The sequence below is a fragment of the Rhea pennata genome, chromosome 18 (assembly GCF_028389875.1).
Source record: "Rhea pennata isolate bPtePen1 chromosome 18, bPtePen1.pri, whole genome shotgun sequence".
Taxonomy (NCBI): domain Eukaryota; kingdom Metazoa; phylum Chordata; class Aves; order Rheiformes; family Rheidae; genus Rhea; species Rhea pennata.
This window is the reverse complement of record NC_084680.1, coordinates 5954404-5974917: the sequence shown is the minus strand read 5'-3', so window position 1 is coordinate 5974917 and position 20514 is coordinate 5954404. Positions and strand designations below refer to the sequence as shown.

Below are 20514 nucleotides of genomic sequence, written 5' to 3'. Positions count from 1 at the left end.
TTTTTTATTGGCAGCCCCTTCCTGGAGTATGATGAGCCATAAACAACCTCCACATTCAAACAGACAGATCTCATTTCTTTATCTTGCATAAGGTATTGATGCTGATGGGATTGAGAAGGCAGAATTCCACCTCTACACCGGCCAACTAGTCATATTCTTGTACACAAAAACAGCACCTTGTCCATCAACAGTACAACTGAAAAGCGATGCTCATCACTCCTGCAGAACAGATAATCCTTTGCCAGGGATGACCTACACAGAGTGATCTTGCCTTTGGTGTGGACGGATGGACTAGATGGTTTCCTGAATCTCCTTCCTTTCTTGTAATGCTAGGACTCATGTTCCCTGTTGGATTAGTTGCAACAACAGGAAGAAGTCACCATGTTCTACTGTGGGAGGCTGCTGGCCCCATACCAAGGGTTTCATGTCTGTTTTCCAGTCACTGCAGCTCACAGCCTGACATGCAGATTTAAATTACCACTGATTTCAGTTTTGATCAATCAGTAAGACTGTGGATGAGATGGCTGAAGATCAAGTACACAGTCTATCCTAATGCCCAGCTGGTCTCCTCTTGCACATAAATGAGATGAGGAGAATAGCTGTGTGCAATAGTCTTGTAAACGCCCACCATGAATCACCCGGGAGTGTGAACCACAGCCCTTATTTTGTGCTGTCACGTGGTGGCCTCACATATTGTGACTTCTTTGAGTGGAGCAGGACCTTACAAACGATTTCATGACATGGCTAGTTGAGTAAATTGCCAGTTAATGTTAGCAAGAATGTCTGAACTTGGATGTCAAGAGGGTGTGAATGATGGATATGATATGTAATCAAATCCTCACTACATACCCCAGATACACCTATGCATGACGGCTAATGAAGTTCCCCTCCATTTCTGAGATGGTAAGGCTTCAGTGTGAGTTCCTTCTGTGCCATGCCTTCAGTGACAAGTTGACTCAGTGAGGAAAAAACGTTAACACCATTGCCAAGCCATTCTCAGAAGTACATATTGTGAATTTTGACTTCCCATTGCAAAACTCATGCAAAATCTTAAATGCTTTTCTCACAAAAGTTAGAAAAATAAGCTAATAGCAGACCTATTTCATTTAATGTCTCATGTGAACCAACGTGCAACACATCAATGTAGCACTGAATCCAGCCTTGAATGGTTTCAGAGGGAAGGACGAACCTAAGAAAACCTTTGCAGTTTGCACAGGTGGAAATCTGGAGCAATATCATTGCAGTAAGTGGTGTTGGCCTTCATTTCTATCAAAGTAAAGGAGAAAAAGATCTGGCTTCTTGAGTTCAGATCAGGACACCAGATGAGAAAGCCTGAGCTTAAAAGTCCTACAGAACTGAAACACCACAGACAAAGGCATTAAGAAACACTTATTGTGATGTTCTTCTTTCTGTTTACAAGTCCCCCTGTGGTCTTAGTAAATGGCCAGGGAACATTTTTAGCCACCCCCTCCAGGCTCCAGATTATGCCTCGGTTAGCAGATCATCTGGGCAGCTCTCTCTGTCTGTAACTCTATATGAATGACTTCAGTGACAAACAATACAACCATTCACTTTTTGTAAAAAAAACAACCACTGCCACCAAATGTTTCCAATTTAAATATTTCTGGTTCTCTAGCTACTGGTTCCAATTTGGTATCAGCTACTGTCAGCCGTAAATCGCAATGAATTTTGTAGGCATGATCCTGAATTGAGTTCTGCAAATGCAGAATTAAGAAGGAGAAATGAGTATCTCCAAGTAGGAAATTTAGACAAAGAACCCATCACAGCCATATTACAGAATTGTGGGTTACAGAAGCTCTTGCATGGGTACTTCTATTTAACAGTGGTTAATCATCACATGTTCCAGAAACTATGCATTCTTTGGGGAAGAAACAACACAGAATATCTGAGAATGAAATAAATTCTACCTTAACTCATGCTGCTCCCTGGCATGGAACAGCTGGAGCTTTCTTCTTACTACTCAGAATTGGGTAGTAAATCTGCCTCTTTCAAATCATCCCTGGTCTATCCTAACTGCTAAACTGCACCTGGGAGTTGCTCGCAAGAGTACTAGCTGGTCTGGACCAAACCTATGTGAGGGATCCAGGGACTACTCTAATGACTTAATAATATATATATATAAGGATCAAGTATTGTTGCCTGGAATATGCCTTAATATTGTTTGTTTTACTAGATCCACCTCAGGATCCACCTGTTCCTATTCTAATTCCTTGCACTAGAAAAGTACGGTTTCCTAAAGCACACCAAGCTGAGTGCAAGAAGCAGGGAATTTCTTGCACATATTCCAATGCCTGCAACATGTTAAAAATATAGATTAAGGCAGACCATTCTGATGATTTAAAAAGCCCTGAGCTGAGTTAATTTCACGTATAGGCTAAAGTTCTGAGCCAGTTCTTACTTTATTTAAATCCATTTTGCCCATTTCTAATCTAAATGAGCTCAGTCATTAGCCTCTAAATCTTTACTTCTCTGTGCCAATATTGGCCCCAATTCAGTAAGGCACTTAAATGTGTACTTAACTTCAAAAGCATGGTTAAGTCTCATTGACAGATTTGACTACATGCGGATATAAGCACATAGCTAAGGGCTTTGCTAAATTGGGGTCTTGGAGACACAATCCCAGAAACATTTGTATTTTAACAGGTTTATAGAAAATTATGACAATTAAGTGGAACTCTTCCTTCCTGACATAAAAACAAACCAGTACTTCCTCCTTTGAAAAGCTTATAGCAGCCAAATTTTTTTACCTAACCCTGAGATCAAGCACTTTTCCAAGAACTCATCCTAACACAGTGCCCTAATTATTTGTTTTCTTAGCAATAGCTCTGCCACGTGCATACATATAGGTGAGCATAAAAGCAGACAGTATATAATAACTAAGCTCATCTCATACACAATTATCTACTTTACATAGGAGAAACTTCCTTTTCTACAGTTCAGGCCAGTCTGGACTGAAGATCTGAAGTATGCCTGATTTTGATTCTATGCCACTGTGCATATAACTCACACACCTGTAACCTTCTGTCACTATTAATAAATTTATTCTTATGGTGGAATTGGCTTTTGCTCTGTCTGCAGCGATTTTTCAAAAGGCAAAAGCAGGTTCTCTCTCCTTAACCCCCATGCACATGCACCATTTTGAAAAGCAAAGGCTTCTAGTTACATTCCTTGCTGTAGCTTCAGAAATTAAAAGTGCGGTATGAACTGCAAAGTTATCAATGAATTTACCATCTTTGGTTTTCAGCTAAAACGTTTTGCTTTCTTTGTACTGACATGAAAACTGAAAAGAATGTGTACCTGAATCCTTGGGCCTCAATGGGGATAGCTGAACCTGTACCAACTGGGCCACAGAAGATGGATCGAGTCCTTTCTTTATAAGTGTTTGCCTTCAAATCTTGTCCATGAGAGTGATCAAAAGAGAAGCTCTCACCTTCAGTGACTTCACTTCAGTACTGCTAGACCTGTCTCCAACAGCGGCTGCAGTGAAACCCCAGTTCAAACTGGTGGGGCAGGAATGCAGATGGATGCTGAAGATTTACTGAAAACACTTGATACGACCCCAGGTAAGCCATGGGGAAGGAAAGGCCGAGTTAGCAGACATCCTCTGCCCCAGTCCCACCACTGGAAGGGTAACGGCTCCCGACGGGGGACTGCCCTGCTCTCAGCCCTAGAAGGGGCTGTGTCCCTCCCAGGGGTGCGTCCTGCTGTGCAAGATATCCTGTCCAGTGGGGTCCAGATTGAACTGATAAAGCTTTCAAAGCCCCCTCATGGCCTTCCAGGGGCTAAGCCTGCGTGCCTCAACGCTAACAGCCTGGCGGGTCTCCCTGCGAGAATGTGTCGAGGCAAACAAAGAAAACACATCGTGTTCCAGTTTAATAAAAGCCAAATGATGCCGTTTGCCAATTACCAAAATGGGGCGAAGGTTAAAAACCTATTGAATTATAACACATGTCACAGACCAAAGCTTCTATGATTAACAGTTCTGTGAGAAATTCATTAATTTCACCAGAAGCAAGCTGACAGCGATTGTGCTTAATGATAAAATGCAGGGCAGGGGAAACGGGCCGGGGAACAGTGGCTGAATCAGTTAAGAAAAAGCTGTATTAAATAATGAAAAAAGAGATGAGAAGACTTCTTTTGTTTCCTTATAAAAGGGGGGTGGGGGGAAAGAGGAATTATAAAGGGTGGTTGCATTTGTTACACTGCTAAAGATTTATCTTCATCATTTCTTTTCAAGAAGCTGACATCAGGAGAGAACTAAGATAATGGAAAGAGGATGGAGCGAGCTGCTTTTCTCCGAGGCTTGTGTTGGGCCATCAAAAGGAGCAATCTCAGAGGAAGGTGCTTTGCGGAGGCCAGCTGGGCTGTTGAGGAGTGGTTTATGCTGGCTCAGGTAGGCCAGGTGATGCATTTCTGTAGAAAGAGCTGTGGGTGCATGGCCTTCAAACCGTGTTTGGACACAGACATAGGTCTCCTACTCAGAACCTAGGAGGTGAGCTCAGGAAACTGAGACACATTGGCCACACTGAGTTTTCTTGCTACAGTGCTGGTCTACAACAGCTGTGAAACACCCAGATGTACACACTTACATCGCTACATAGAAAAGTAAAAACAAAATCTGCCCCGCAGAAGCCATTTTGCAGCTGTGACAGTGTGTTCACATCAGTAAACCAAGATTTAATGGAATTAGGAAAAACAAAATATTTTCACTACACTAACTAAAAAGCATGAAGAGCCATGCCAGCTGCATAACATGAAAAGGTGAGGTGTGTATGCCAGGGAGCTGCAGGCAGCAATACCCCACACCAAGTGAGATGAAGCTCATTTTCATTGCAAACAGGGAGTTAATGGAGAATTACAAAGCTGGAAACCACCCTGAAATGCAGCTGAAGTGGGATATCTACCTAGGTTTTAATGCCTCTTGAGCTCAATTGCCAGGAGAGGAGCAAATGACAACAGGAGGCATGCAGGAGGTGGCAGGTCTCGTGAATAAGGCAGGGAACTGTCACTGAGGAGAAGCAGTGCTTAATAACAACGACCTTGCCAGGCACAGAAGACCCTAAGACGATGTTTCCTACATGGTGAGAAGGACAAACCCTAATTGCTAGCTGTCAAAGCTAGCCCCCCTGAGCCATGTTTTCACTGCACTCAAGTGACCACGTGTGGGAACCTAACCCATTGCTTCTGTACACCCAGTTTCATTCTCCTGTTCACAAGGCTAAATAGGAAACAGTAAAACTAATAATTTGAGCTATATAGGTGTGAAACTAGTGCAAGAGGAGAATTAACTGGGCCATTACATCTGTTTTAAGGATGCAATGTGAATATAAAACATGTCATTTTTACAGCACATCTCCAACAGTGAGGTAAACTTTTGTGGAAAAAAAATAAGAAGCCGCCTGTGGTCAGCTGCAGGAGAAAAAACAACAATTGGAAAGACACAACTGGAAAGTACAGAATATTTTTTTAAAACTTCTATAAATGTCTTCAGAACGATGGAATGGATTTTCAAAAGAACTAAAGATGACTGAGAACAAGTCCCTATAAAGTTCAATAGGACTTTTGCATTTAAGCTCTATTTTCTCTTTTAAATCTTAACTCTAATTCACATTTTAAGAAATAAGAGTGAGTACATGCTTTATTTTCAGTTATTAAGTTGTCACTAACCCATGGGAGAGATCCATTCACCCTCAAAATAAAAGCTGTGGTAACATTTAAAGGATGATATATTTCTTTTCTCTCACATATTTAAAATCTGCACCTTAGCCTACAAGTGCCTATATGTGGCTATAAATCCTCTCCAATCAAAATAATTCTCCTTGAAGAGAGGGAAATAATATCTCTTGTAGAGAGAAGCCAAAAAGAAGGCAAAAATATCCATGTTTACCTAGGGAAAATGAAAGTGCTAAAGTTGATGCCTACACGTAGGAAGGAAAGTTCATTTAAAAATTGATTAAAAACATGATCATATTATGCAGATGCAAGCAGTAGGGAAAGTAGAGCAGGGAAGGATGGACATTGGAGATACTAGTGTGCAGAGGGGGTCTGATGGGGAGAGCGTGAGCGTGGGAGGCAGAGGGGAAGGAGGTGGCTTCAAACGACTGGGGACAGTCCAGCCCTGACACGCTGAGAGTGCTGGGCAGCCCTCACAGCAGAAAACCCACATCCAGCTGCTGCCCTGCTTACGAATGAATTCAACCCCCCCTCCCCTCTTTTTGTGTTCATTCTGGGTTGGGTAAACTAATGAAGCGAAAAAAAGATAGCAGGTGACAGCAAAGGGATTTGGTGTTCACCTATTCCTGGCTGCTTTGATACTTGTCTTAATGCACATCTTTACATCTTGGATACTTGAGCTGCTTAGAGTTTCTTATATAGAGGAAGGAAAGCATATACGGACACCCAAAATGATCCCATTACAAAGCAAATTGGAAATTTTCCACTATAGCATTGCAGTCAATGGAAAAAATCCCACTGATTTCAATTGGCTTTGGATCAGTACTTTATTTCAGAGGGTTTCTAGTTCCTTGACTGACATTGAAAGTTTTATGTTCAATCCAACATTGTAACCTGCAAGTCCTAAAATGTTACTGCTTTGAAGGAGTGAGGATCTGATTGAAGTTTTTGAGACCAAGGGGCTGAGATGGGTCAGTGCATTATGAAAACAAAGCCAAAAAAAAAAAAAAAATCAAGAAGAAGAAAGGGGCAAATGATGGGTGAGTCTTCTCCAAGAGATTTCTAAAGCTCAGCTTGCTGTGCTGCAGAGGCTCACTGAAGCTTTGCCTAAGGGGAAAGCATTTTTTTATTAAGGAAATAACTTTCTAAACACAGAACACTTCTAATTTCGTAAGTGAACAAATGGTTCAGTTCCTACTGAAAACTTGAAATAGAGGAATGTGGTCCTGTGTCTGAGCCTTCTCAAGCCTGTTGCTTCTTACTATCTCCTTCCAATGGGTCCTTCTTGCTCTTTTTCTGTCTCTGCGTTGGGATTTGGCCAAACTTCCACAACTACACTTCTCATCTGAAACTTGATCTGGCTGTCTTTAGGCCTCTGAATTTATACAACCCATTGCACAGAATGATCAGACTCCTTGAATCTAGGTCAGAACACACTGACTGGATTGATTTAGCTATAGATATACTTTTTTTTTTTTTTTTTTTTTTTTTTTTTTACCTCTCCCCATTCCCATCCTCCCAGCCCCCTTCTTGGAATAAAAGCAGGTCCTAAAAACAAGCCAGAACATTATCAAAAACCTGACAGGCTGCTTAGGAGGCTGAGCAGGGGTTTGCTAGAAAAAAACAACTTGTTTTACTTTTGCTGTTTCTATGATTTGACAATTGCTCACAACTTTGAATTCTCAGAGAAAAGTGATTCTTTTAGGCGTTTTGCTAAATTCTCCCCACTTCTTTTCAATGCCTTGCTGAAAAGATCCATGAAGCTGCTGCACCAGAGGCCGTGAAAGGTCACAATCTCTGTGGGATGCTGTAAAGCAGAGACTGAGAGGGGTTGGTGTGATCTATTGAAGTGTCTGTAATAACAACAAGAATAAAACGGTAGCTATAAACCTTTCATCCTGGGGGGTCCCACAGAGCTTTTCAGAACGTGAGCCGGATCCTTGGAGGTACTGAGAGCCTTTGCCCAGCCATAAAATTGACACGAATGCTCACTGCTGAGCCCCCATCGCAATGGGCTGAGCACCTTGCAGAATCTGGCCCCGCTGGGGCACAAGAATCACTTTGTCTCCGTGCTACGGTTTCTGTGGGAGGTCCCTGTAGCCATTTAACGGCACAAAGCAGTTTAGATTGAGGACGACGTGTGAGCGGCTAAAATGATGCCTTATTGGGGAATGCATGTAGAGTTAACTGGCCCCAATTCCAAGCTTGGGATAAAGGAGGGAGGAGAAAGGAAGAGGAAATAATTCACTAACAGTATCCTATGCGGGTTAAATGTCCCATCCATCCTGATCAATGAGAACACTGCCGGGTTTTTTCTAGCAACACAAAAGGGTCAGCAGGGTTCAGCTGCCTTGCCCCTCCTGTCTCCTTTTAACCTCTCGCTCAGGCCTGCTGGGGTTGGGGGCAGTGGGTGGCGAGGCGAGAAGGAAGCAGGCTGACAGGCTCACCTCTGCTCCGCCGGGCTGTAGGTCTGTCCTCGCTGGCAGTTGCTGATGGTGATGGGGTCGAAGTTGTGGAAGGAACGCAGGGCCACCCCGGAGATGGCCACAAACTGGGAGCTGAAGCTAATGAGGACAGCCTGGGTGTGATAAAAAGGGTGACTGAGGTCATGGATCACGGGGATAATCAGGGGATTGTTCCTGCAGCTCAGGACGTGGACACCTGCCAGAAGAGAGACAAGATCAGAGGAAGGGTCAGACTTAACACAATTGCTTCCCATAGCCGTTGGCACTTCAGAAGCATTTCACCCATAGGAACGGCCCTATAGAACTGAAAAGTTATGGTAAGCTGCCTGGAGGGGCTTCCCAAATCGCTCTGTAGAGCTTAGCAGAGAAGTATATCCCTCCAGACAGCTAAAGAAAGGCTGCCATTCTCTCTGCAAATGCGGTAGGCTCTCAGAGCAATTTCTTTAGACCATAGCTACATTTCTATTGTGCTCTGTTAAATCAGGAGCAACCATCACGGAGGAAGTGGAGTTGCACTATTGTAAAACCAGTCTGAGAGGACAGTTAAAGCCTTTATACTGTGCATCAAATGGCACTGGTAGAATGGGTGGCTTTGTGTACAGTGGGCAGTTTACCAGTGGCTTGTTTGTAGCTGTGCATGTCATTAGCACTCAACGTAAAACTTTTTACATCAGCTCTATGCCAAATGTGCCCAGTTTTGCTTTCGTTTGATTGTTTTCAGCCTTGGCTCTTTCCTGGAAAGGGCAAAGATGGTCTTGGAGAGAGAGAAACGAGGGTGAGGGATACAATGGGGATTTTGCAGGTGACCTCCTTTGAGAAGAAAATAATTCAAAGTATCTGAGGAGCTGAGAATATCCAGTAGCATCAGAGATGTGCTGGGGAGACTTCTTATCCCTTTTTCCTCAGAAGACAAAGCATTCGGTAAGAAATTCCCACCCTCACATAGAGGTAACTCGAATTCAAATGGGCCAAATCTATCTCAGGGTTAACTCAAAGACAGACAACTGTCAGAGGCCTCAAAATTCATTAACTCAGATTCACAAGCTTGCAACTGACTGCAAAGTCCTGCCTCCACGGCTCCCTATGGCATTGCTCCGAGGATCAGCTCGGTTCCAGTTCTATTCACTTCACTGGAGTTCCCCCAGCAACGACTTTGGCCCAGGCCCTTTGGCTACCCCGCTACGCTTACGAATTTGAAAATAAAATAAATTCTATTTGCATGTTTTACTGGCTCAGGGATTTTTATTATTTTTTCCACTTTTTTTTTGATTCAAAAGGAAAGGAATAAAAAAGTTTTCATTTTTCTCCTTAGAAAGTGATTTCCTGTGAATTAGGACAGACTTCTGACCACTCTCTTTAAACATCTATCTCCCACCCTCTGCTTAAAAAAAAAATCTTCCTGTAATAAAAAATAAAATAAAAACGCAAACCTCTTTTTGTTTTGGTCTTTACCTGACCCTGAAATAACCTCTGTCTACTTGCCTCCCACAGGTCTTTTGATATCAGCTCCTTGTGGAATGGTGCACGTTTCTCACTTACAAACAGGTGCAGTTAATATTTGAAATCCCGGGTTCCCAAATTCCTTGGAAGTTTCTGCCTTCTCTGATGGAAAGCCAAAAAAGACCTTATGGTATGAGGCTGTATATTCTTTTCAGTTTCATTCCTAGCACTAAGGTGGTGTCCACAACAAGACAGATCCTCTGAGCTGTGCTGCAGTTGCTGGTGCTTTCTGCCCTGACAAGGTAACTGGGGACTGAATAGGGCAGCATTTAACTAACTTGCCTTCATTAGGTAAAACAAAACAAAACAAAACAAACAAAACAAAACAAAACAAAAAAAAAAACCAGCATTTGAGGTAGAACAAGCATATTAGCAGGGGAGCATGACTTAGAGCTAGCTTCATGGTTGCCCTTGCTCATTTAGCTCTGTACCTATCTATTCATCAGTCCCTTAACACCTCTTACAATGTACTGAGAAGCTGAATGCCAGTATTTACAATTGCTCTTAACCCACAGCTGTGAGGCGTTTGCTGTCCTAACCCATCCATGTCCTAAGGAGACTCAAAAGAATCTTCTCCGTATTTCTGGACCATTCACACAGCAAAAGCTTGTTCTGCCCTGTGCAGCAAACTGCAGTTCTGGGTACGCTGCACGTGTGCATGGGAGCGTGCTTTAGCACACTGTGGCCTAATCTAGCTTTAAACTCCCTCATCCAGGTACCAGTGACAAACATGCAGTACAGCCATAAGGAATCCAGCACAAGCTAAATTACTGTTATATCATTTTAGGATGTACTTTTGGTTTGCTGTTGACTTCTGCTTAAGGCTGTCTGACAATTCAGTTATTCCTGTATCCTCTGCATGCTAAACTTTGCATCCTAGCTACAGCTTCTAGCCTGCTACAATAAAAGGACCTAATGCTAAATTCAGAGCTCATACAAAAACAGTTACTAGGAGCTCTGCTTGAGTGAGAACTGCTGGGTAGACCGACCTACACCTCTCCTCTTCTGCTCTAAGACAGACTTCCCTGAGAAGGTCAGAGGGGCTTTTCCATGATGAAGGCAGCATCTCAACTGTAAAGATTTTGCAGGCACCAGTTTGAGGCATGCCAAACTCATGTTGCTACTTCTTCAAGGATTTCAAAACTTTGCCCTCAGTTCACTCTTGCTCCTCTTTCTTGCCCCTTTTCTCTCACAGTCTGCCTGTCTATTTCTTTTCAGAGTGTTACATTAAGTGGTTAGCATAGTTGTGTCCCCATCATTTATTTCTCGGAGGGAAACAGTTACATGCCACTGTTCTGCAAAAGGAGGAGGATTAGACCAGTGCACGGGCTCATGCAAACTGGGAGCTATCCTTGTTCATCCTGCACAGCTTGCTATGATTTTCTGTTTGATGCTTTGACAACGGATGCCTTACATTCTTTCTTTTCCTCCACACCCCACCAATGTTTTATATTGCACAGGAAAGTCATCAAAAAACTTTCAATTGCATGTGTCCCTTATCTTTTCCATCACTAGTAGGAAGCTGATATGAGTCTGAGCTGGGCAAAACTGTAAAGTTCTGGTAAAACAGAAAGTTGGGGGAGGAGGTTATTTTTCCTTAAAAATCACTTTCAGTGATCTATCTTGGGACTTCAGTACAACTTGTAAGCCCATAGACTCTGTCACATATGTCTGCTTGAGGTCATGCATCTCCCACTCAGCCTGCAAGACCCCTAGCGTTAGAACTTCAGCAAATCTGAAATACTTCACATAAAAAATGTTGGCCTAGATAAACCAAATTTTTTCATGAAGACCTTGTTACCCAGCAAAGAGAAGAGAGAGAGAGAGAGAGAGAGAGAGAGAGAGAGAAATATCCATCTCCTTGTGAGGCATCCAAGTGCCTTGATTATGATCTACTTCACTGGACACAGCAGCAACAAATGGTCTTCTTTATACAGCTAGCTTCGCAGTCTTACCTGGAGCATCTGCACAGGCATTATAATAAAGCTTTAGAAAACCCAGTATCCAGACCACTAATCAACAGCAGAAAACTCCCTATAAGAAGGATTAGATGCATCAAACGATGCATCAGTTTCAAAGACTCTCAGTTTCAAAGACTCTCAGTCAAACTCAGGTCCTGATGAGTTAAGTAAGCACTTTTTCTGTTCAGTCCTAGAAAACTGACCAGGAGCACTGGCCACAGATTTTGAATGGGGCTAGCAACAGATTAAGCAAAGAGGGAGTTGAATAAAATACACTCTTACCAAGATCATGACTCTGCTCCTTGGTGTCAAACAGCTGCACACTGATGGTTTCCTGCTTCTGATCCAGGTAGTAGGTGCCATCAGTGACCAAGTGAACAAGGACTGCTGCAGCTACCATAGGCTGGGAAAAATAAGCCTGCGGGGGGGAAAGAAAGCCCCACAAAAGCTGAGGTGGATAAAAAGGGTGGGCTTTTTTTTTTTTTAAAAAAAAAGCAACAGTCTGTGCAGGACATTTTAAATAACAATTCTCATTCCTGGTCACAGAGAAGTCTTCTCTTCCAATCCGTCCTACTTATTGAAACTTTTACTGATTGTGCTTTATGCAGTACACAAGAAACCTAAACCCAGCTACACAAACTAAATAAAACTTGAGTTAAACAGCTCTGTAGCTGGAGGCTGTAACCTCTCTGAAACTCAGTGGACTTGTCACAGGACAGGACTTCACCAGTTACTCCTTAGATGGTTATATTCTCATTGACTTTGTTTTGCTCTTCTGCACCAGATATACTTCAAAGACAACAGAAGCCTGGCACTGGGAAGGCCATCCCAAGATATTTCACCTATTGGAGAGCCTCTGAACAGACAGGCAAACAGAAAACTTCTGAATTACCCAGGGACATGTGCCCTTCTTACCTTGAGCCAGAAAATTGTCTGAGTCATGTGGGAATATTGGAAGTTGGCTGTGCAGGGATACCAGGCATACTGAGACACACCATCATTCAAGTCAATCACCTTAGTTCGACACATCTGAGAGAGAAAAAGGAAATGCCAAAATGAATGTAAATGACACTATGAAAGGATTATGACTGTTTACAGTGGGTTAAAGTCCAGGTACATTGCTAGAATAAAATAATACATAATAGTGATGTCTCTAAATACCATTAGATTGTTCCAAAGTTAATTTTGGGGGGTGTTTCACCTCAATAAAAGTTTAAGTACAAGGATCAAAGGACTCACAACAGCAGGATGGTAACCAACAGTTTCTTCTTGTGCTTAATTTGTTAAAAGGAAGGCTTTGAGAGTGTCCAGCCCAACCTTGCTCCCACCTAACGTGACTGCCAGTTATCCACTGAAGTCAAAGCAACAATCTCTTCTGAATGTACTAACTCAAAGCAGACGATAGCCTGTGGATGCACTCCACATCACTTAGGCAATGTCCTGTTTAAGCCTGCATGTCACTATAACCCCAAGACAGCCACAGAAGGCCATGTAAACTTAGAAGCAAGACAGGGAAGTCCCGTCTCTACAATCAAATCCAAGCAAATGCAAAGATAATCTCTTCTAGTAACTAGTTTTGTAATTGGAGTAACCTTCTTCCTACATCCAGCATTTTCCATGGCAGGTAGAAGTAATTATAAGCAAATTTCTTTTCAGTAAAGAACAGGAAGATGAATCCAAAATGTTCGCATAGATGAAAAGCCCCCAAAAGAGAAAACCTGAATTTAAGCACCAGAGAGACTTGCAGTGCCTTCAGTACAGAAGATGTGAAAAAGAAGCTGCAAGAAATGGAAGGATTTATACTGAAACCACACACCTATGTGAAGCTGCTTTATAAAGAAGCAAACATGACTGTAACTTTAATTCCCCAAAGAAGAATGAGCAAGAGAATGTCCATAATGCAAAAAGCTGCCACTGTATTAGAAGGATGCTTCCACTTGAGGATCTCAGAGCATCTGAAGAATACCTGTTAAGATTTCCAACACTTTGGTGACTTCACTGACTTTCATTATTATCTAGAGGCACAGAGATAGAGGGAATTCCTTGCAGTCACACACTATATTGGTAATGGAGCTATGAATGTAACCCAGCAGGCCAAAACATCTCAAATGGCTGTGCCAGCCATGTGACCAGCACACTAGAGAGTCTAGGACTGACTACAGAGATCAGTTGTGCTAGGTGCTATGTAGAGTCATATACTCTTGGGGACGTTATTAGATTTCTTTCCAAGACCAGAGCCTAAACTGAGCAATCTCATGGTGATGTGCTGTCAGTAAAGCTGTTCCCATGAGCAATTTCCCTGATTATTAAAACAACAAAAAAAAAAAAAAAAAAAAAAACCTAAAGCGAAATGAGAGAATTAGCAGAGATGTTTTTAATGTTTTTTATACTATGTCCACTCAGTAATTATGCATAGAACTCTCTCTTTGGTCTCAGCAAGCAAAGTTAAGGCAATGTAAAGAGAGCCTGGGAAGGAGAAACCAGATTGGCCAAAAGTGAGGTAATCGCTTCTATAATCTGAGTCTCTCAAGGTCCAGCACACAGGAATCTATGGGTAAAACATAAATCAACTTTAATGGGCTGGAAGAAGATTTTTAGTTTATTTATTTTTTAAAACAACTGGGACCAAACTTCACTGAGGCTAGCCAGTGGATAGTGTTACATTTTACAGCAGAGCAAGGCTTTACATAAACTATCTTTGGCATCTGAAATCCAGTCCAGCAGTTCGACATGTATCATTTCGCAATTCTCTTTTCTTGCATTTTCAGCAGCCTGTCTCTTGTTGGGAGCATGGTTTTTATTTTAATACCTCTCCAGTTAGGGAATTTATCTTACCCACATCTGCAATTTATATGGTCATAGAACACTTTGACATGAACAAAGGTCTCATTACTTTTATATGATTTTGTTTCTATTCTTGTATCTTCTCCTGCTCTATTGATCAAAAAAGGTGATTGAAAGAAACAAGAGTACTGATGTTTGGTGTATTTAAAAGTGTCACTTGCTGGGTGAGTAAATATCTGCATTAAGAACTCATCCAGACTTTCACCAAAAGTTTGAATCAAACCCAAAACAAACCACTGCTGAGGTGGTTTGCACATCTCTGATAACTTTTAAATGCCTTGTTTGATTTGTGTGTGTGTGTGAACTCTAGCACTTTCTGGTTCCTGTTGGTAAAAATCTTAACATTGCATAAAGAACCTGTGTTTCAGGCATGTGCAGCTACGCTGTGGGAGACTCAGTAGACTGGTCTACTCTGAACAAGGTTAGATAAGCTTCCAGGCCTGCTGAGGCTGATCTACTACTCAGGCAAGTGATTCAAAGTGGTCCTGGGGTAAAATGGTATTTTATGAGAAGAGTATCACTGAGAAGTGAAGGAAAAGTCTACCAGGCATGACATTAAGAGTTGCTATGATAGCCTCTTTGGCACTAGCTGTTATCTTGTAAACTCATCTAGAGCAAAAAGGTTAAGGTTTTCTAACAACAATTCGATTGGATAAACTGTCTTAGCCACTTACAGACTCCACCATCTCAACAGCTTCTTTAACACACCTGCTAAATATATATCCTTTTCAACTGTAACCAATTATTGAGTGTCACACAACTGCAAAGTCGGAGAATTACTTGCTAGGATAATCTTTCACACTTCTGCCTTTAAGGCATCTCTTAGAAGATGACAGCAGTGTGAAGGCACTTATTACTACAATCCCATCACTTTTAACCTGCAATTGAACAGTCCAGAATGGCATTCAGAGGGAAGCGAAGGGCACACCCAAGAAGGGAGCATCAGGAGACACTGTGATTAGGACATGGCAACTCAGTGCATTCCAATGGCCTGGAAGACAGGGCATCACCTCTTCTCATGGCTACATGTTCACAGGAGTTCATGTTGATGAGAAATAAATTGTTTCCTAACATCCTCCTGTGTGCTACAACGATGCAAAACAGCAGCTAAAGCACCTGACAGCTGCAGAGGGAAGATGGATGGATGTACTTTTCATTTCAGGGTGTTACCAAACACTAAAGCATTTGCTTTGAAGAGTGACGGAATCACACAGGACTCAAAAATTTGCTCATTGGGGCTTATCCAGGTTCTTAGACCTACACACTATTTGAGATCCACAGGAGTTTAGTATCTGTTCCAAAGTAGTTGGGGAGTATTTGCGTCTGCTTACTGGAAGTCCATGTCATACTCCTCCCTAGAAAGCTGCTTTCAATTACAAGAGCTAACGATGTCTGTTCCTTTCAGAGGGTTCTAATCCAGCTTGTCTCCCACCCACACATTTTGTACACAAACATTGAGAGACAGAATGAACAAGGGCAGGGATCACTGTGGTATTTTCCCACAAGAGGGAATGCCTGGAGGTTTCCCTTTGACTGATTTATACAACCTTTTGTCAATCACAGGGACAACATGTTCTTCAAACTGCTTCTCCCGCTTTCCTTCTCTTACTCAAGGGAACCAAAGAATGTGTCAGCAGAAAGGGAAAAGTGATATATCAGGAAGTCTTAGTTCATTGCCACATCTAAAACACATTTACTATTGCAACAAGCATCATTCAACTCCTTCTCCTCATAACCTTTTACTTCCAGGTAACATGGGAAAATACCAAAGAGCAAATTTAGGAAGGCACCCTTCTGAACAATTCCTGTTCCATAAGCAACAATTCTGCACACATATATTGTGGGCAGCATCATGACTGGTCCATTATCAACTTGCATCCTTACAGGGGCGACTGAGGCTGCCTTTGACTCCAAGCCAGCAAGCTACAGGTTAAGGATCACTGATCAGTAGATTGGGCACCAGACAAGGGCTCAACACAATTGCCCCCAGTGCGTGGCTCCATTACCAACTTTCTGGTCAGCCTTTAACTTCTCCAGGCCCAAGAAGCCTGTGTGACAAGGATGATTTTTCCCCATGTCACACACGTACCTTGAGGGTAAAAGCCATCAGTGACAAAAAGGTGCAAAGGTGTTACAAAGAGAAGGGACAAATAAACACGTAGATGTGTGATGGATATGCCTGCCCACATGAGTGGGTTAAATACAAATAGATGTCATCCAGTTCCGTCCTTCCAATTGAGCAAGCACAGCCAGACACCACAGGCTTTGCATATAGTAGTGGTTCTTATCTCTCATACTGTTGTATCAATATAATCCTAAGTGCAGACAGGCAAAGCTGCTATTTATACTAGGGATGCAGACCTACTCAACTCTGGCACAGGGCTGACACTGCAGTTGCAGTGGATGTGTCTGTGTGTGTGCCCACAGAAAACTGTAAGCAGAGTAAATCTCCAGTGCGCACATGGGTCTATTCTCCAAATCCTGTTCTCCCATCCTGGGGTTTCTTCCAAACCATGTCTTCAAGCTAAGGACAGCTATGAAGAGCCACCACAACTCCTTTTCCATCAGGCAGTAGAAAACAACCTGCTTCTGGAGGAAGACGTCGGTGGTGGTTGTAACGTCCCAAATGTTACACTGCTGCTCTCCCCCACTTCTTTTTACTGGGGACTGCACTGCTGCCACTTCTGCACCAGGAGAGTCAATGATGTGAGTTTATGGGTTCAAATAGGCTACACATTATCCCATCTGCAAAACAGCAACAGCAAACCGAGCAGGAACAGGATCTACTGGTAAACCCCGCATTACCGTCTATTTTTGGAGTGCGCACATCCTGAATGGAATAGTGCAAGTGCACAGAAATACCCACTGACCGATATGAAACCTGTGGATGCACAAGCAGGACAGATTCTGTTGTTCGAAGATTGAGCTAAAGAACAGATTTCAACTATAATAATGAATCCTAATTAATCTACAGTTTTTAGCTGGCTGCCTTGCAGAATGTTCTTTATATTTAACCCCCAAAATGCCAGAGAATCCCAACCATGACTTAAGCAGCATTTTAATACATCTCTTTAATGAAATCTTTAACTCCCCAATGTCAGATATCAGGGCTGGAAGTCACCAAGAGGTCAGATTTTTAAACCTGTTTTTGTTGTTGCAGACCTAAGGTTAATTTTACCCAAGGATGCGATTAATTTTACCCAAGGATGTGAAACTCCACTGCAGTTGCTAAATATCAGAGAGGTTCCTGCTTGTTTATTGCCTAATATTATAAGGCAGCTTGACTGCCACATGGACACCACTCAGATTGCCTCCTGCAGTACAGACTTCCAATCTGTTCTAAAAGCTGTTCCAGTGTTCTTCTCATTTAATCTAGGAATTGGGTTGGAATTACGGAAAAATGAAATTGCCCATACTAGTGAGCACTGAATCATTAAAAAGGCCACCATTTGGGTTTTAACAAATACCTCGATGATCAGCCAATTTCTATGACCAATCCAAACCCCAGGGTCCCACAGAGCTCAGATGGAAACTACATGAACAGGCTTACTCAAGGGACATCCAGAAATTTTGCTCTGAGTTTTTTTCCAGATTCTGGTTAGAAATGTTTTAAGACTAGTCCTTTTATTAATATTGTGGATCTAGTATTTCCAATGTACTGCATTTGTCCTGTCAGAAGTATTAAGTTAGTGTTAGCTGATCAACTTAGAAAATCAGAATTTGGTCATTTCAGTTTGGCCACTGAAACTTCTGAAAAACATTCAAAGCTATTTTATCCAAACAGGTCCACGTACCATATTTTTATGTGCAGTAACCATAAATTTATAACACCTTAATGTTGCAGGAAAAGCAAACAAACCCCCTCTCCCCATAAAGAAACTCTTGAGATTCAGCAGTAGCATACGTTATAAGCAGGCACAGATAATAAAAGAGAAAGTTGTATTCTTTTTCTTTCAATAGCCTTCGTGCTTCTGATCCTTTACAGTCTGCTTCCTTCTCCTCAACAGCAACTTTTCCTTACCTTTGATGCCCATAAACAGCATCTTCCACTCCAAACCTCCCCTTGTCCTCTGTATCTGATTTGGTCCCGGGCAAGTAATTTTTCAGTAGTGGTACTTTTAAGAGGGCAAGGAAAGCGTCTTTGAAAATACAGTTTTGCTAAATCCTGTGCTTTGTCTGCCTTTGCCTGTTTTTATTGGGTTACTTAATGGTCTGAGGGCAAAAGATGAAAAACTAGCACGGTCGCTTTCCTCCAGGACAAAGGTATGTAGGCAGGTGATCAGCAGAGAAGCTTTATCAACTGGAAGCTGATAAAACTCCAGCGGTTTACGCACTGATGCTATATTACTCCCAGCTGGCTCAGAAGTAAGAGGAAATCTCATCTGTCAGTTCTACTGGTGTAATGAAGAACAGAATTTGGCTATGGGATTGGGAAGCAGATTATATCTCCTGCAGGACAAAATAAAACCCTCTTGCCAGTTGCTGTGTCCATACATACTTGATTCTGGAGCAACTGATGGTATCTGAAGCTTGCAGATTTAGCAGTCATCTGTCCTGTTACTACCATGTTCTTAGCAAAGAACCCCAATTATCAGCTAAAGGATGGATTTTTTTTTATTAATTTATGCATGTGAAAACATCACAACAGCTATGATGTTGGCATCAGTGGCTTGCTGCCACTATAACATGGGGATAAATTCCTCTATTGTTACAATAAAAATGACAGCACTTGTTTCCAAAGGTAGATTTCCTTATGTAGAGTACTGGATGAAAAATGGGTCTGTGATTCACAAACGAGTGGGAGATGCAAAGCACCATTTTGTTTTGTCATATAAGCTGGTTTAGTTTCAGGAAAGCAAATGGGTGTTACAAGGATTTTCATTAAATGATGGCCCAGATTGTATGTATATTCAATGTTTGTTATTAACTTTAGCTTTCTCAAAAATATGCAGTTATTTCACTTCCAAAGAGTCTGTATGAACAATGTATTTGGATTTTTAAATCAGGCAAGCCTGTGCTCTTTGAGCTTTCCTTTGAATTTCTGATACCTCCAAATTCACAGCAAACTTCATTTAAAAACATTGAGTTAAAATCAAAATCACCTAAAAGCATAAACTTCACATAGCATACCTGAAGAAACCATATATCAGTTCTGACTGGCCTTATACCAAGCCTGCATTGCATTTGACATCCAGCCAGGTGTAATCAAAATATCTAAGGTCCTAGCTGGACCTACGGAGGAAAACAATATGGAGTTTTATTTATTTTTTTATAACAAAACCCTAACCCTAACCAGATGATTTTTGCATGGTTTAAGAGAATCAGTCCAAAGATGTCACTGAATCCCTGAGCCAGAAAATACAGAAAAAGAGCAAGAAATAGAAGAAATAATTGTGCTAATATGATTTAATAATCAGCTCGCATCTTTTACACAAGCCTACAAGTAAATATTAGAATTTGGACCTTGTGAGTGTAATTTGCGCCTGCCCCTACCTCTTTTGCCATTCTGTAGTGCACATTGAATAGATGTAAAGGGAAGCGATAGCTCAAAGTGCAGGGCAACACAGAACACAATCTCGTGTGAAGCACATGCAAGTGTAACTGAACATTTTGCCATGTGCTCCTGTTTATTTATATCTGGGGTTTGCTATTTATTCAACACAGCCGTAGGACATAAAGATGCTGCTCTCAGACAGCTACATTGTCTATCCCAGCACCACTAGGATTTTCATCTAGAAGGGCCGATTCTCAGAATTAGCCCTGAATTGAACTCTACTGTAACGTTCAAATTTCCAAATACATCTATCCATGGTTACAAACAGCAGCCAAATGCAACCTGCTAGAGAGACAGCACAAAGAACACAGTGCCTGAACAAGACCTTCTACCTTCACTTCCCCAAACATGAGGCTCATTAAAGCTAAAAGACATTTTCAACCAGCAGCAATAGCTTCTCTACAACCTTCCACACTGCTGCTCAAAAAGTGTGAAGGCATTATAGACTGATAAGTGCTTTAGCAGACTGTATATCCATCCACTGGAGAGCGAGGTT

General features: G+C 41.9%; 1 protein-coding gene across 1 annotated transcript in view; it reads right to left on the bottom strand.

Annotated features, from left to right (window-relative positions):
* Window positions 1-20514, bottom strand: part of PAPPA (pappalysin 1) — a 180977-nt gene that overhangs the window by 41923 nt on the left and 118540 nt on the right. Inside the window, exons 11-13 of the mRNA XM_062590886.1 lie at window positions 12536-12649; window positions 11903-12038; window positions 8142-8355 (exon numbers count right to left, since the gene is read on the bottom strand). Of these exons, the coding sequence (XP_062446870.1) occupies window positions 8142-8355; window positions 11903-12038; window positions 12536-12649 (464 nt within the window). The remainder of the gene's footprint in view (window positions 1-8141; window positions 8356-11902; window positions 12039-12535; window positions 12650-20514) is intronic.